We start from the raw sequence: 18569 nt of genomic DNA, 5'->3' as shown, positions 1-18569 counted from the left end.
GAGGTAAATTGGAAGATTGGGATTGACACATACACACTACTATATATAAAATAGATAACTAACAAGGGCCTACTGTATAGCACAGGGAACTCTACTCAATACTCTGTAATGGCCTATATGGGAAAAGGATCTAAAAAAAAGAGTAGATATATGTATTTGTATAACAGATTCACTTTGCTGTACATCTGAAACTAACACAACATTGTAAATCAATTATACCCCAATTAAAAAAAAAAAGACAAACATATTCATATAATGAAGCATTCCAACTGTTTTCATTCTTACTAATTTTATTTTCAATGGTTGGAAAAGTTTTCCAAGTTTTTTATGTGGGAAAAAGTTGTTTTACTCCAATAATCAAAAAAAAAAAAGAAAAAAAAAAAAGATGGAGTTTGGCTTTATAATAATTATTAGTGTATAAAAAGCATTGCATAGACTAGGTAATATTTTAATAACATACACATCAGAAATCTTATTTACCCACTTTCCTGAATTGAATGCAATGTATAAAGAATTCATTCTGTTTCATAGTCACAGTACAGTCACCTGATATTCCTGCATTATTTTTTTTACAATCTGTTTAGCAAGAATATGGAAATGTATTAATATAAATGCTGACTACAAATGCATGCTATAAAGAAAGGTACTGTCCTGTCTCATAAATTATGTTAGCTGTTCTCAAGTGACAGCCTATCATCCTTTTTTCGTTCAATAGTTCACTGCATAAAATATCTTCAATTTACACTATCAAGAATAATTCATTATTCTTACTCTGACAATTAGTTTCAGGATTTTTCAGTTTCACAACTTAAATAGCAGTGTGTATGTATAACTTGTATAATTTGCAGTGTTCGATGGCAATGACAATCATATCCAAAAATGCCAATCATATCCATGAATGGCAATGCCAATCATATCCATACCATTTACCATAGGAAAGCTGAGGAATCCTGTGGCAGGAGGTTTGGTGAGGCAGTAATATCTTGTCCTTTCGCATCAGGGAAGGCTGGCTGTTTCTCATTCCCTTCCCCCACTTTCACATAAATCAATGCATTAAAAAGAACTATTTGCCTATCTAAACTGGTAATGACCTAAAATCCTCATGAGGACAATCACAGAAAACAACTTCATTTATTACACGGCTACTGTGGATGAATTCTGAGTTATTTGTACATCATAAAAAAAGCAAAATTTATAGTAATGTTAATCATTAAGCATAAAATATTACTAGGACAGTCTGTTTAAATTTGAAAATATAATTTTTGATTAGATTATATGCATCTTCATCCCTACACTTAAAATAGGTTTCATCTGGATCAAAACAACATAACACAAGCAAAATTTTTCAGGAATTTAGGATAATGAAAGCTTAAAACATGATAATAGGTATTATTTGTTGAGTACTTATTATGTGTCAGGCATTGTGCTTATCACTTTACAAAGATTATCACACTGAATCCTTTACCAAAATATAGCCCTAAAGTAACACCTAATTCTTTTATACAACACACTATGCTTCAAGTTAAAAGACTCAGTGGCCTTGAGTACTATAGAGTAGTCTTTCTCAATTCTGGTTCCCTGAGAGAACTGGGCCTCACAAAAAAATATCTGAATTACCATCTTCTTAATTTTTCCAAGGATAGTTAGTACCATTCTAGATGGTTAGGCAAAAAGTTCATTTATTACATTCATTGGATGTCTTAGGACATGAAGGCTTAATTCTTGTTAAGAAAGGCTGCTATAGAATTTTAAAAAGAATAATCATGTAACTAAAACACTTTGATAGAGGAAGTTTTAATTCCATAGTTCATTTCTGTTCAAGGAACAACTGCTGTTATGTGCAGGTATCTTTCCGATAAACCGTCCTTGAAATACGTCTGATTGTATGTTAGTTAAACCAAAAATTTTTTTTCCGTATTATAAATAAAAACAGACCTATGCTCCTCCAAGCAGTGGTCTTTCTTTACGGTGTGGGGGAGAAGGCACATATGTAAACTGTTGAACCAATTACTTTAACTTAATAGAAATTTTTTTTATATTTTAAATTTATTATACTCAAAAAGCTTTTGTAGAAAGATAGGATTCCATTTAAGTAGATACATTACTCTGTGCCTGAAATACATTCCAGTCAGAATATAATTCAGTGAGTTGATGACAATGCTGGCTCCAAAAGAAAGGAGGAGACCAGATTGGACAAGAATGAGCTAACAGATTGTGCAGCCCAGTTCTGTCCCTTTGAGTGTGATATATTGTTTCAAGATGCTAAAAACCCATACTTTCTCAAAGCGTATCTGTTGTGCTGGTTTTCCCATTTTCACAGAATCCTCATTATCAGAACTCTGTACTCTTTTCAAAGCACATCAGACTCAGACCATATGCCACTGAATAATGCTTATCAATTGTATAAAACACTCAATAAAAGATGCACCATACAGAAGAATAATGAAAGTTACAAAGACTTTCTTTTTTAAAAAAATAATTAAATATATCACATCTGGTACAGATGTTAAATGAAGTTAAAACATTTCCTCATAATTACTTTTATTCTTAAAATACACTTTTTATGATAAACCCTACAGACTTAAGGGGAAAAACTAAAATGAAACAAACACTTTAGAACATTCTTTTGATCTACTAATAGGAAAAAAATAAAATTAATTAAAGGTAGTAAGTTTCCAAACTTTACCAATACACCTCAGAACATATTCTCTTGCTGCCCCCTCTGAAACCCAAAACAAGCACACCTCAAAGTAATTTATGATACTGTTAATATATAAATACATTTATAAATGATTAAAAATACAATTATATGAGAAGTAAATATATAAATGAAATCTAAACAATAACATGTAAATCTTTGCTATTGTCTGCTAAATAAACACAATACTATTTTCAATGTCTGCTTTTAGTTTAGCCTGATTCTTAATAATAGCAATATCAAAACTGGGCTATATAGGGCTGAGATATTAAAAATTTTTTCCTTATTAATGTTTCCAACTTAATTCACTATGTTATTGGTACTTTTTGAGTATACATTTTATGCTTATTTCAATTTCTGGTGAGTTCAAATTCCAAAACATTCTTAGAGAACATTTTCATACATCTCTGCTTTTAAAATGCAGAGAAAGCTAATAAAAGGGACATTATAGAATTGATTTTCTAAAGTAGCACAATTTTAAATGAACAAATACTATATTAATATCAATTAAATTTGTGAAGGACCACAAGCAAAAGATTATAAATATATGACCAAATTTTACCAGAGCTTTCAGCAAAAAGAATCTATCTGTTTAAAAGATGTTATTCAATGTAATAACATTTATTGAATATTTAACTCTGTTCCAGGCCTGTTCTATGTACATTAAATGTACTAATACATTTCATCCTTGCAAGATTCTTGTGGGGGTAAATTATCATCCTTTCACAGATTAAAGGATGAGGCTCAGAAGTGAAACATCCCACTTGCAGTGGGCAGTCAGTACGGAACCCAGGAAGCCTGGCTCTAGTCCATGCTCTCAACCACAATGCCACCCTCTAATCATCACATGAATGAGGGATATTTCAAATAACTACTTGCAGTAATGACATCATCCACTTGACTTAGGGCTGGACCACGTTGTTTTAAACGGTATACAAAAAACAGATAAGATTTGAAATAATGAGTAATGTCCTAGACTCACACAGCTGGGGAATGCTACGCAGATGATTTGCAAATCTATTTCTCCTTTATCATTTGACTATTTCTACTCCTATGCCTCAAAATGAAGAATACCTAAAATAACATTCTTTTCTAAACTAAGATATCACCTCTCATGATTGAGAACGGCACAGCTCTTGTTGGTTGCTTGCATTTGATATTTTAGCTACTGACTTCTGTACCCGTCAAATGACACACACCCTTACTTTGACTTTTCCATCTTCTCTAGACAGTATGTTGTCCATGATTCCATTACTGTGCGGGACAGTAAAAGAACATGACTCTGAGACAGCCACTATGGTTTTGAGCTCCCACGCTCCGCTTACCTGCTTTGTGCTATTGGGCAAGTCACTTAATTCTTCTAAGTTTCAGTTCCTGCATCTGTAAAATTGGGATAACAGGAACAACCCTCCCAGAGTTCATGATTAAATGGGATAAGTCTTTAGTGAACTATAAAGTACTTGATAAATATAGCAATTATTACTAACCATAATAAGAGCTTTGCCTCTTTAGTCAATAGGGCATATATGATATCAACTAAGACAAAATAAAAAAGAACAGTCTCCTATCTTGAAGCTGCTCTTAATTACACAAATATTCCATGAGACCCAACTCAGTTCAATGTCCAATGTTCAGCAAATCTGTAGATAATATCTGTTTTGACATCTAATATTCTGAGCCTAATAGTTTTCTTTATTGGGTAGTCATTAAGAGGTCTGAAGCTTGATCAAAATAGAAAGCACTTGGGGTGGGAGTTTTGTATCATGAGCTAAATCTATTTTAGTTTGATAAAACAGATTGTTCAAGTTGAAAATGTGGTTACCCTACATTAAACTCAACTTAATTTCTGATTTTTAACAATCTCCAAGTCCATTTTAAAAGCCTGGTACTAACTTCTTACCTATAGGAAGAGGTCAATATGTATATATGTTGAATGAAAAAGCAAATGAATCAAAGAAAGCTATGTCAGTAGCTTGTAAAATGTAAAATGTAATATGTAAAATGTCAGTAGTAGAAACTCCACCAAATCTGAACTTGTGATCATTTTGTGTAAAGCTAGGCTATAGTTCATCTTTGTACGTCTATGAAGGTCTTACTTGTAATGAGGTTGAGTGAGTTATGTTTAGCTTAAAAGGAAAAAATTTTCAAGCATCAAAAAATTCCTTCAGTATTAAGCATGTGGAAATAACACCAATTCTACTTTTCATAAATGTGCTCCTCCTGTGCACCTATGCTACAGTTTTTCACGAATTCACTTCGAAGCATTGTGTAAATTTATAATTAGCACATTTCCTTAATTATATTCAGTGTCATCTGTGTGAGTCTTCTAGCCAATTAATTTGAATTAACAAGGTTTAACAATACTATGTTCCAAGGAATTCTTGTCTTCCATACTCCTCCGATTTTCGTGTTATCCACATCTGGATTCTTTTCGTATCGTGCTTCAATCAGAAAGCTATCCCCTTTCCTGCTTCAGATTATCTCCCAGCATCTACCTTCTGGTGGTACCGCAGACTTTAGAACACAACTCAAACATTGTGGTCCAGGACCTTCAGGGCAAAAAGCCTTGTAGGATTCTGTTTAATTCATTCCCACTTGTAAGGATGTAAGGGGGAAAAAAAAAAAGCTAGTTGTCTTTGATGTGCTTTTCTTTTAGCTACCTGGACCTTATTTAACAGTGTGGAAGCAGAAAGGGTTAGCCCTGCTGCTAATTGGACAGACACACAGAGGAGTTGAGGAGGAGAATATAAGCAAGACTGAAGAATAAAGTCTAATCTTCAGCCAGGGTTCTGCTTTCCCATCCCAGATATGCATCTCATCCAGGGTGTGAGTGATGAAATAAGCACAGTATTCTGAGCCTTCAATCAGCAAACCCGCTCAGAAGAAAGGGTGTTCCCTCTGCTGTTTTATCTTTCCAAGCAGGTTGGCAACTATCCAGATCCCAGCACCATTCACCCTTGCACGTCAAACCAGATTGCAGAGTATTTGGCAGAAGCCAACGAACTGCACTTGTTAGGCACTAAATTATAACTAATTAAATTACATAGAAAAGCTTCTAGAAGGAGTTGTATACGCTATTTGCTTCCATTTCCTTCCCCTCCCACCCATTTATTCCTCAACTCCTTCCAAACTGGCTTATGTTCACAACATGTCACTGACCCTACTTGCCAAGTTCGTCCAAGATGTCCAAGTGCTAAATCCCACAGGTGTTTCTCTGCTCTCATCTCACTCCGCTCCCATGAACATCTGATGTAGTCAAGCACTCCTTCCTTCACGAACCCCTCCTGTCTACAGTGTTCTAGGACACTGTGTTTCCTCACTGGCACTGCTTTCTCAGGGTTCGTTGCCAGCTCCTCATTTTCTACCTAAGCTCACATCGAGAGAGTCCCTCAGGCCTGCCTTCTGATCTCCACACTCTCTATCCGAGGGTCTCAGGTGCTCACCTGGGTTTAAAGGCTGCTTCTATGCAGATGCTCCCAAGTTCATATATCTCACATCCTCTTTACAGACCTCCTACATTTAACTGCCTTGAAATCTCCACTTGAAAGTCTTGGAGATACAAATTAACATGTCCAAAATATAACTTTTTTTTCTTTCCTTTTTTTTTTTTTTAAGCTCAGATTTGTCTTCTCTGTCTTTCTCTCTCCATCCTAAATCTGTCTCCTCCTTCCTCTCTATCCTACAGTCTCGGCTCTCTCCGTTTCAATAAATGACACTATTATTTACTCAGATGTTTAGGGTTAATAACTGGGGCACCATTCTTGATTCTTTTCAGTTTTTGAATCTCCATTTCTCATCTATTAGAAAGTCCTATTGCATCTAGCCCCAAATACATTTTTTCATTCCCACTGTTACCACTCTAGGTGGCCCCTAGGTCACCACCATCATTAATTCCAGGCTTACTTCCACTTCCATCCATTTTCCACTAAGCAGCAAAAGTGATCTTAAAATGTAAATTGGGGTATGTAATTTGTTTAGCTTAAAACCCTTTAATGCCCTGGAACACTCCTCCCTCAGATATGTGCTTAGTTTGCTTCCTTGCTTCCTACAGTTCTTTGTTCAAAGGTACCTTCATCAGGGAGGCCTTCTCAACTTGTGTTAACGTACAACATTCCACTACCATCTTTGGCATTCCCTATTCCCTTTAACTTGCGTATTTTTTTCCCCCCACGTGAATTATTACAACCTGACATACTTGCTTATTAGCTATCACTCCCACTAGAATGTTAATTCCATAGGGCAGGAACTTTACCTGACACACAGAAGGAGCTCAATAAATGTTGGTCTAATAAATGAAAAAATGACTGTCTTCCCATAGTACTTAGAGTAACAATCCAAGCTCCTGAACCATGGGTCTATGGCCTTGCATGAGCTGGCTCGTGTCCGTCTCTCCAATGTGACTTGTGCCACCCTCCTCTGCTTATTCGGCTCCAGCTGAACTGATCTTCTCACTGTTCCTTTAACACGCTGTCCCTTCACCTGAAACGCTGTTATCTTCTCCCTTTGGGTAGCCAGCTTGTTCTTAAGCTCTGGTGCTCAGCTTAAATGTCATCTCTTTAGAGAAGTCTTCTCTGACTAATCCATTTAAAGAAGCCTCCCATTCCCCTATTCTATTTCATTTCTTATTGGTTTCTTCCATACAATTTTCATAATTTGATATCAACTTATTTATTTAATCATGCATATATTTTTAAATTTCTATTTTCTTCACTTAAGCTCTTTGAGATTTGGGATCAGTAAGGCTAACACACAGTGCTTGGTAAGTTGTAGACATTCAATAAATATATGTTAAATAAATGAATACTTTACAAATTCTCTTAAGAGCTACCTATTGATTTAAGTTAGAGGATTATTTAATGGATATTTTTGAGGGGGGAGAGAAAGAATTCCTGACTATGTAATAACCAGGTAACCTTGCAACTGAAGCTGCTGATCACGAACTGGATGTTATCTGAGCTATCTAGCTATATATTTGGGTGCACCTAGCAGCACTCATCATTATTAGAAATAAAAGGAGCTGATGGAAGAATATCATGAAAGGTGATCCCTGAACCCTCCATGTGTGTGCCTATTCCTGCCATACTATCCCTACTTCAACCTATGTACCTAGGCCCCATGGGGTATTTCTTATGTCAAATTGACTGAGGGGGAAAAAAATTCCAAATTCCAAATGGCTTTGAACAAGATTGTGGCACCATAAGAAGTACACTGATGTGGTATTATGGCCCTCTCATGGATGACTCTAAGGAAAGGAGTAAAAGTTGAGTGTTATGTATCTCCCTGTCACTTTACTACAAAGTAGAGATGATGCAAATTGATGACCCATCCTTTGCTCTGTAGTTACTGGATAAGCCAAATGGTCAGGAGCTTGGTAAGGGTGCTATTGGAGGACAAGTGGCAAGAAAGGCAGAAGTTTTACGCAGATGAACTTTTAGAATGGTGCTAGAATAAACAGCTACCTATATCCCACGAAGATGTTTACCAAAAAGTTAACAGCAGTGTGGAAAATGCTGGTAACAGTCAAGTGGGCATCTGAGGGTACCCAGCAGCTTCCCTCCCAGGCCCCAGGTCTTTGTGCAATGGTTTCAGGTACTAAGTGGCTCCATGGTGGAAGAGATGAAACTCTGCCTGGGCTAAACACGGACTTCCACTTCCTCAGGACGACCCACTACTGCCACTGCTCAGTGCCCCATATGCCGCCAACGCAGACAACCCTGGGCCCATTATAAGAACCTTCGCCATTGGAACAGACAGCTATCTGGTGGTAAGGGAATTATACTGGACCCTTTCTATCACAGAGGGGACATCTATTTGAGATGATGTCTAGAATGGACACTACAGATTTTGATTCTCCTATCCTGCCCATCATGTCCTGCTAGTGGCTTCAGTGGTAGGATTACTGAATGCTTTATACATCTTCATGATATCCTGTATGATAATGTTTCTGACTGAAGAGCTCACATCATAGAGAAAGATTAAGACAATGGATGCCATGGGATCCACTGTTCCTATTATGTCTCTCATTACCCAGGAAGAGCAGGTTTTATAGATTAATGACTCAGAGTGGCAGCTGAGAGACATTACTTTGGCAAGGTTGGGGTGCTATTTTGTAGGATAAGGTGTATGCTCTGAACTAAGTAATCATTAAGTGATACTACTTCTCTCACTGCCAGAACATACAGTTCCAGGAACCAAGTAGTCAGTGTGTGCCGATGTCTCCTGCAAATGTAGCTAATAAACCACTTGGAAATTTTTTGTTTCCTTTCCCTATACCTCTAGCTCTTCTAGTTTACAGACTTAATATCCAAGGGATGTAACAATTTACTTGGAAGCTGAAACAGCCACAGGGCCATTAGAGGCCCTTACGCTACAGGGTGAGCAAGCAAAATATGGTCCTGGTGTAGTTTAGGTGACTGACCCTGATGGAAAAACTGGGCTACTGCTACACAATAAGGGGAGGGAAAACTCTAAATGGACCTCAGAGAAATCTTCTCACATTTGGAAAATAAATCAAAGTTCTAAAAAACCCTATATATTAAGCATACATGAACATCCATTTTCCAATGTCTCAGTAATGCGGGTTTTGGTAACTCCACTGGATAAAGAATCTTAATTAGCTTAGGGGCTGGTTGAAGAAGTGTACAGGTGATGGATAGCAGAGAAAATAAACCACAAATATCTTGTTAGCTCCCCAATCAGTTGCAGAAACAAATACTGTGGTCTCTACCCTTGCTATCTCATATATGTACTAACATATTTTATTTATTTATTTATTTTAAAATGTATTTATTTTATTTTTTTGGCTGCATTGGGTCTTCATTGCTCTGCGTGGGCTTTCTCTAGTTGTGGCGAGCGGGGGCTACTCTTTGTTGCAGTGCACGGACTTCTCATTGCAGTGGCTTCTCTTGTTGTGGAGCACGGGCTCTAGGAGCGCGGGCTTCAGTAGTTGTGGCTCACGGGCTCTAGAGCACGGGCTCAGTAGTTGTGGTGCATGGGCTTAGCTGCTCCGCGGCATGTGGGATCTTCCCAGACCAGGGCTCGAACCCGTGTCCCCTGCATTGGCAGGCGGATTCTTAACCACTGTGCCACCAGGGAAGCCCTGCACTAACATATTTTAACTAATTTCACTTCTCTTTCCTCTCCCTATCCTCTACTGTTGAATATAGCATGTGTTAATTGTGGGTAACTTTATCACTTAGTCCATTGGCTAGAGAATATTGAGAGAGGATTGCCAAAGAACCAGAGGGTGACTGGATATAATCAAGAGATCTAGGATTAATGGATTTAATGATGAAATTTTCAGTTGCCCCCCCTTGGGGAGGGATGAGTGGATTTTGGTTATATGAGGGAGAACTGCATTGTTAGAAGAAATTTTTTTTTTAAGTGTAGGTTTGGAGAGACTGTGTATCCATGAGTTTGGACAGATAATAGACTATAGTGAACCTTTACTGCTTGTACCTACACTGTTTATAGACAGCCAGTATCTGAAAATCCCTCAGCAGAGGTCAAAGAGAAGAAGATATTCCTTAGTCCTGCTGCATGCTAGAGATTGAAGTTCAGGCATTCAGATGTTTCTGTCTTGAAATTGAAGCTTGAGAGAGTGAGGCAAAAGCCCAACAATAGTTTGAGGTTAATGGTGGAAGTGGTGGCTGTCCAAGTGAGAATTCAAGAGACGGGGCAGCACATGCCCACAAACTTTTGAAATCAGTGCAAGAAGTCTTCATGATGGCAAATATGAAAGGGCATTACTTTTGGGGTTTTCTCATTCTGCAGTATGATCTCATATCAGTGATCCACTTGAAGAGGATCTGCTTTCTAATACTTTACTTTAGGTAAAGTAAAGAGACTTTACTGGGTTAAAAAGTTAGATGGACTACTCCTTTTGTCTTTGCTGAGAAACAAAATACAACACATATATTCTTCCTTGGTCACATTCTCTCTCTCCAGCCTCTTCAGATTTGCCCTAGCTTTCTTTCCTCCCTCCACTGAACCTCTCCCCTCCCACCTCCACATCTAGGGACACTTTCTGACTTCACACCACTCAGTTTCAGAATGACTTTGATGCTACCCTCTTCCACAAGCACTCTGCATCACAGCTGCCAGGATAACTGCTCCCGCGCTTACTCTACCTCCTTGAATGCTCAAGTTGTCAACACTAGAGTCCTAACCAGAGCACTCATGACCTACCACAGAACACCGACCTGACACTGTCCAAGGAGCAGCAATAGGAATCGTCACCAAGTGTCTAGCCCTGGATACTACAGAAAATAACTCTCACAAAATTAAAGTGTTAAAAAGTCCTCCTAATTCAATTATTTAGGGGATTCAACAACTCACAGAAACACCTGCTTTAGAGGAGGTTTTGGTACAATCAGAATGAATTTGCATAATAATTGGTTATAAACCCTCAGAAATTTTGATTTTAAAGGTGATTGCTTTTGGAGGCAGGAATAAAAACAAAGCCTGGGCTGTCTTATTCTTGAGATGGGCTTAGTGAAACAAAATGTGCAGAAATGACAATTTCTAACTGTCCTATCTTAGCAATGAAAGTCTATGAAACAGGAGAAACCATGCAAGTAAATTCTATGGTTTCTAACGAGCCTTGGTGATAGATTTTTGGGTTAAATAAAAACAAAACAAAACAAAACAGAGAGGTAGTTCCATATAATGGCTGAGCTGTCCAGAATTCCTTAGGTCTCATACCTTAAAATAAAAAAATAAAGCATAGTAGAGTCGTACTATAGTTGGGGAGAGCACATGAGGCTCACATTTGAGGTTCATGTGAGTCACGTATGTGCTAAAGGCACAGCTCTTATATATATGAGCAAACATCCCAAAATGGGTCCAATAAGTAGGTACCTTGCACCTTGACTTCTAAGAAAAGTCTCCATTAGGAACACTGTTAGGGATAAGACACAAGAAGAAAACAAAAACAAAAACAAAAAACAAAACTAAGCCTAGATAGATGCTGCACATAAACTAAACTGTCAATATTCCATACAACTATTTTTCAGCATTTGCTTTCTAAGTCAAGATACTGTTTAGACAAAACAGGGTGATTATTTGGGCACAATAATTAAATAACACAGGACAAGGAACTTTTGACAAAATTATTTTGATTTGAAATCATCTTGAATTATACACCTTGTATATGCCTACAAGTCACATTAAGGAAGTAATGATGAAACTTAAAAGATAAAATGATAACTTTCACTCTACTTCATGGAGTCATGTGATACCTTTTATATGAAGCTAATTTTGGGGTCATCTGTGGTCCTATGCAAGAACACTTTGAAATATTAACTATTATTAGTTAACTAATATTAGTTAATGTATGACCATAATATACATGGTACCATCCAATAGGGGTACTAACCCTAAATGAATCGTAAGATGTGGAAGGGGAGAAATATGTGACTGTTGACACTGACACTAGCGGGCTAGGAGCAGCATGTTTACTGTTCTTCAGGCTGCGTGAGATGAGAAAGGGGGGATGTGCAGGGAGAAGGAGGACAATGCAACAGTTTTATTACCAATATCATCTATTTTTTCATCATAACTCCAACTAGGAACATATTTTAAAAAACTGGAAAAGTATGAGAAAAGAAAAATCTCTGTCTACAAATCTATGGCGGGGAGGAGGTATACCTACGTTTAGAAGTATTAGAAGGAATCACAAAGCCCATATAAACAGATTGTATCATGTAAAATGCAAAAATTGCTATTTGTAAAAACAACTAAGATAAATGACATTCAGTGAACTACCAAAATTTACTAATAAAGTAGATGAAAGATTAATACGTATATATAATCAATACATATACATGGAAAAAAGTGACATCATAAGGCGTACCTCATTTTATTGTGTTTTGCAGATACTGTGTTTTTTTACAAATTGAAGATTTCTGGCAACTCTACATTGAGCAAGTCCATGAACACTGTTTTTTCAACAACATTTGCTCACTTCATATCTCTGTGTCACGTTTTGGAAGTTCTCTCAATGTTTCAAACTTTTTCATCATTATTATATTTGTTACAATGAGCTGTGATCAGTGATGTTTGATGTCACTACTACGACTACAGAAGGCTCAGATGATGGTTAGTGTTTTTTAGCAATACAGTCTTTTTACATTAAGGTATGTACATTCTTTTAAGACATAATGCTATTGCACACTTAACTGACTATAGTATAGTGCAAATATAACTTTTGTCATGATCTAGGAAACCAAAAATTTCGTGTGATTTGCTTTATTGCAAGGTTTGCTTTATTGCAATGGTTTGGAGCCCAATCTACAATATCTCCAAGGTATGCTTGTATAGTTTTAGGGGAGCATTTGTGTGTGTGTGTGTGTGTGTGTGTGTGTGTGTGTGTGTGTGGTATTTTAATTTGGTAAGGCTCCCACACAAATCTATAAGAAAAATTGTTGTACTGCAACAGATAAAAGCCCAAAGGAATGAAGGGACAAAAAAGAAAAAAATTAAACAAATATATATTAAAAAATGTTCAACCACAAAAAAATTAAGGAACACATAAACACTAAAACAACAAGAAACATTTTATATATAATATAACAATAAATTACGACAAATGAGGATGTAGTGAAACTGTTACTCTCATATACTGCTGACAATTCATACATCAATAGTGATAACCACAATTACTATTGCCCTTTGGAAAGTAATTATCAGTGTATATGAAAAGCTATAAGAATGTCCACATTATCCGACACATTGATTTTAAATTTAGAACTTTATACTGAGGAAACAATTCTAACAAATAAAAACCTATAATAATAAAGATGCATAATTATTTAATTATAGGAGAAAAATACAATGGAATAGCCGCATAATAGAATATTATTATGTAGACATAAAAGAATTTAATGACGGTTATTACTTAGTTAAAGGATAACAACAGGTTTTTAATTTTCACATACTTATCAGTGTTTTCTAAATTTTCAAAAATGGTCATGTTATATAGTTTATAAAAAGTTAATTTTGCAAAATTGATTATAAATTCCATGAGGGCAGTGAACACTCAAATATTAGAGAAATCTTAGCTGAATATTAAAATATGCATAGGTGATGATGTTAAAGGGAAAAATACAAGAATAAATATGATGTAAAAAAATAAATATTTAGTGGAAAAATACTGGAAGAAAATCCATCCAAATATTAATAGTTTTAAGGTGGCAGTATTTATGCATTTTCTCCATCTTTTCCCCATATTTCTGTAATGTTATACGAAACTTTTAATATAGATTAAAACTAAACATAATTATATAGGTAATTTCCATTATAGTACGATACAAACTAATTTGACATGTATAAGAAGTAGAAATAAAATATGTTGCTTACCTCTCTTTCATCCATATTCAACCACTGCTTTGGATCTTCTTCAGAGGCCAGAAAGGCTATCAATTCCAAAGCAGTAAGACGGGTTTGACGTCTTGATGAGACAAATATCAGAACAGGTTTGGCTGGAGAATGGCTTCTAATTGCTGTTGAAAAGTTGTGGAAAATAAAATGGTAAGCCACTTATACCAGAATCCGAATTTCATTAGGATATCAAATGGACACATGAAAACTAATGGTGTAAATGATTTAATTGAATTCATAATTTGGTCATGAAGTATAGCATTATTTGAGCTACTACCTGGATCTGACAGCATATTGGAGAAATGATAGGAAAGGAAAGGTAGCTGGCTCAGGGGAGTATTCTGCCTAGGACAGGGAAGACTGAACTATCTCCACTCCCGGTTCTGTTCTGAACTGCCAAGGAAGGAGACTTAAAAGCAGAGACTCTCCATTCATAGCTGTATATGGATACTAAATCTTAGGTGGGGTTTTCTATTTCTGAGTTGTGCTTCTGCTTGCCTGAGCAGTGATATTCCACAGTTTATTGGTCCTGGGGTCTGGAGAGAGAGTCAAGTCCTGGGGGGGATGGTGAAGAAAAGCCACAAAAAATTCCTTTTATTTTTGTCCTGTTGCCAGTAGATAGAAAAATTAAGAGAGTTTGTATCAATAAATTAGTCAGAAATAAGTCAGAAGAATGTTTTCCTTCTGTTTTTCTAAAAACATATGTGTAAGATTTCAAGAGGGAAGATAAGAGAATGTAGAAGAGAGCTGAAAAGAATACCACGCTTGAATCTATATCTGAGTGACGGCACATAGGGAGTAGACACACAGAAGATGAGTAGTTTGAAAACTGGGTAATAAGACTGAAAAACAATTACTTAAAGAGCCACATAAATCATTTGACCTAATTGGAGTTGAGGTTGCTTTGCTATGCATAGGCTCCAAAATGCTGATAAGATGGCACAAGTAGAATTTATACTTATGTGTACACAGGTGTCTTAAAACAGAGTTATTAAAAACTTTTATTTTATATAAAAAGTTCAACCTCCTTGTAATTTCTTGTTTGAAATGTGAGCTGCAGAATTTCTTTTTATGGGCTAAAAAACAAGGTTCATAAATGGAAATGTTGACATGACTTTGACTATATTTATACCCTAAGAGTGAGAAATAAAGCTATCACAAAATCATAAATCTAAACTGAAAGAAATATAGTGATCCACTACAGGTATAATAAATAGTTTACAAGGACAGCTACTGTACTTATGCCATATCTAGAGAAGTGCAGGTATAGGTTATTTACTATTGATTTACATAACACAAAACGCTTCATTTCAATCACTGGTTTGCAATCAGCCATTCCTTAAATAAATATAAGCAATCTACAATACATACTATGAAAAATGAACACACTCACAGTTTATCAGAATTTATAGAATGCAAATGGTAATGCTCTGATAAATATTAGAGATACAACGTTTAAAATACACATATTAGTACAATATTGGTATCATTTGTACACATAACCGTGAATGAATTTGCCTCTTTTTTAAACCTCAACATTTAATGGATTTTTGCTGCTGCAAGAACAGGTGTGGCTGAACAGCTCACGACAGATTTATTGTTCATTAGTGATTTTGTACAATGCTTCTGTGGAGGTGTAAATAATCTGAACTGCCAAGACTGGTCTCTAGTTCACAATCAATACTTTGCTTCTGTCATAAGGCTAATTACAGCAGCTAAAAAGCCACCTCACAACTGTCACCTCACAATCAACAGTGGTTCACGTTAGAGAATTTATTTTGGAGGTTATTTTTAATTGATATAATAAATATTCCTTATGCAGCCTAAACATGAAAACATGTTTTAGTAAGATAGGAGTGTTATTCTCAAATCTCTCTTGCTTGCCTAATTTGTTAGAAAGGGAAAAACAAAAAACAAAACAAAACATATAAACAGATGCATTGCCAAAAAAAGTACTGAAATTTTTAAGACGATTTCTGATAAAAATCAGTATTATGTGAGTTTTTAAAACTTGTACCCTCTATTTATCATTTACTCAAGCTACTACCATAGTACCTTAATAAATTATTTTTAAGACTAATTTGATTATTTTTAAAAGTTACATACATTTATTCTACTACAAAGACATTATCACTTATGAAATCTAATTGTCAATAGTTAATTCAACATATATTTATATTCCTTAACAGTTAAGGTAAATAGTTGTAGATATTTGTAGAAGTTGGAGCAGTACCACCCTTTCAAAGAAACCCACATCATTTAGAATGCATTTAAAGGCTACCATACAAAATGGTTGGTATTTCATTCCAAGAATCTGAAGCTTACCCTGAAATGTAGGCTTATTCATACTAGCCATACGAGGACAGTAATGTTGACCTGGGAAACCCTGAATGTGAACTTCCAGTGGAACTGGACGCACTGATGGTCGGAAGTTGAACAAGCCCATCTAGAGTAAAAATGAGAGAGAAACCATATCCAGTTTTTATACTTTAGTTTATAGTGTTATAGCACCTCTTTAATATGGCCTTGAGCCATACTATTAAATGCCTGATTTATCAATCTTCCACATACCTGACGAATGTTGAGCCAGTCAGCAAGGTCTCTGGCATTAGCCAATGCAGTAGATAGTCCAACTATTCTAACAGGCTTTTCTGTGTGAGATGAGATGAAATTCGTTCGAGATACAATGACTTCTAGAACAGGGCCTCTTTCCTCCCCTAAGAAATAGGAATAATGTATGTTAATCATTTAACACAAGTCCTGATGCTGGCTGCTGCAAGTATGAAGAGTTGAAGTTTGTAAACTGGATTCAGATATAGTGGCACCCACCGAGCAGATGGATCTCATCTATGATGAGAATAGTGACTTGCTTTACATAGTTCCGATTTTGCCAGCTTCTGCTGACTCCATCCCACTTCTCTGGTGTGGTGACGATAAGGTCAGCCTTGGCAATGGATTTCATATCAGGAGTTACATCCCCTGTTAGTTCAATAACTCTGGAGAAGAATAAAAATGATCCCTTTAATTTTTCAGGTAACACATGAGCTTGGAAAAGCAAAAATATGTCTTTCAAAATAAAATTTTATTATGCTTAAAACTACTTTATCTCCCTTTGATTTCTGAAATTTTCTGACTTGAGTCCAAAACAGATGTTTCTTAATGATTCTAAGATGATTTCCTTCCATAAAATGAAGAATGTATAAAAGCAAATCACTGAAATCTAACTTTTATGCAGACATGCAAGGGTGTCAAACTTTGCTTTATGTTTACAAAGTCTCTGCCCTATGTGATTTTATAGAGTTGAACTCACACCTCCTCCATATGTTGGAATAAACACCTTTCTAATGAGGGAAAGTGTTAACTTATTAAGACAAAAGGAGACATTCACTAAGAATATGATTATGTCTATCAAACATTTAGAGAAGAGCTAACATCTATCCTTCTCAAACTCTTCCAAAATATAGCAGAGGGAGGAACACTCCCACACTCATACTGTGAGACAGAAATCTGAAGACTAACTCCAAATTTTAGGAAATCATTAAGTCATTTTTATATCTGTTTTGATTCGAAAAACAGAAAAAAGTCAAGATTAGTTCCTCCAAGTATAGCATTCCCAAAGCTTTTACTTAGTTTTATTCATTTATTTTTACATTCTAGGTAATACATTCATATGGTTCAAAGAATATATAGTAAATAGTCTCTGTAACATGGATATTCTCCAGTCACCCAGTTCTCATTCTAAAATAACCACATATTTATATTCTTTACCATTTTTTAAAAACAAAAGAGGGGTACTTAACTTAAAAACATTTTTTTAACTATCTCTGAAGATCATTTCTTCAGTATATAGAGTACATTTTTTAATAGAGTAATACAATATTTTGCATTGTGTGAATGTGCCATAACTTATTTAGTGATGCTCTATTGGTCACTCAGGTTACAATGCAATCTTGCTATTAAAAACAGTACTATAATAAATAACCTTGCCAACAGTAAAATTTTTTTAAGTCATGTTCTTCAATGATTTTTTAATTTTTGGTAAATTATTTACACGCAAAATGCCTTCTAAGCGGTTTTTGGAAGTTACCCTGAAAGATATGAAAGAAAAATAAAGAGATGTATCTTATTTTTCTTTTGCTTTTGAATCTAGAAATTTTGAGAAAATTATCTTGCCAAATAAAAGTGAAAAATGAAAGCCCTTAATTTACTTGCAATCTTAAAACAAATGAGAATATTGATAATATTTTAACTACCATACCTTTAAATAAAAAGACTATGAAAATCACTGTAAAAGCATTCAACAGTTTTATGCAAATCTTTTATTGGTTGATCCTTTTAAATTATTCAACGCATATCATCTGAAAAAGTAAGAACTTACTTTTTACCAAGTTTTTCTTCTATTCTAACTTTCCAATCATCCATTCTTTCACGTACTAGGGCTTTTAAGGGTGCAATATATACTGCCTAAAATGGGGGTGCAAAAAGATCTCAT

General features: G+C 35.5%; 1 protein-coding gene and 1 long non-coding RNA gene across 3 annotated transcripts in view; one reads left to right on the top strand and one right to left on the bottom strand.

Annotated features, from left to right (window-relative positions):
* The window catches only part of ASCC3 (activating signal cointegrator 1 complex subunit 3), a 326479-nt gene that overhangs the window by 85565 nt on the left and 222345 nt on the right, over positions 1–18569 (bottom strand). For both annotated transcript variants that reach the window (XM_082405191.1, XM_082405192.1), the window contains 5 exons: positions 18456–18541; positions 16907–17073; positions 16649–16794; positions 16403–16523; positions 14057–14199 (listed from right to left, as the gene is read on the bottom strand). In XM_082405191.1, coding sequence (XP_082261317.1) covers positions 14057–14199; positions 16403–16523; positions 16649–16794; positions 16907–17073; positions 18456–18541 — 663 coding nt within the window. The remainder of the gene's footprint in view (positions 1–14056; positions 14200–16402; positions 16524–16648; positions 16795–16906; positions 17074–18455; positions 18542–18569) is intronic.
* The window catches only part of LOC309634846, a 151406-nt gene that overhangs the window by 17807 nt on the left and 115030 nt on the right, over positions 1–18569 (top strand). The gene's annotated exons all lie outside the window — the stretch shown is intronic.

This window comes from Balaenoptera borealis (genome assembly GCF_965194805.1).
Source record: "Balaenoptera borealis genome assembly, chromosome: 9".
Taxonomy (NCBI): Eukaryota; Metazoa; Chordata; class Mammalia; order Artiodactyla; family Balaenopteridae; genus Balaenoptera; species Balaenoptera borealis.
The sequence above is the reverse complement of the archived record's forward strand: the minus strand, read 5'-3'. Positions and strand labels throughout refer to the sequence as shown.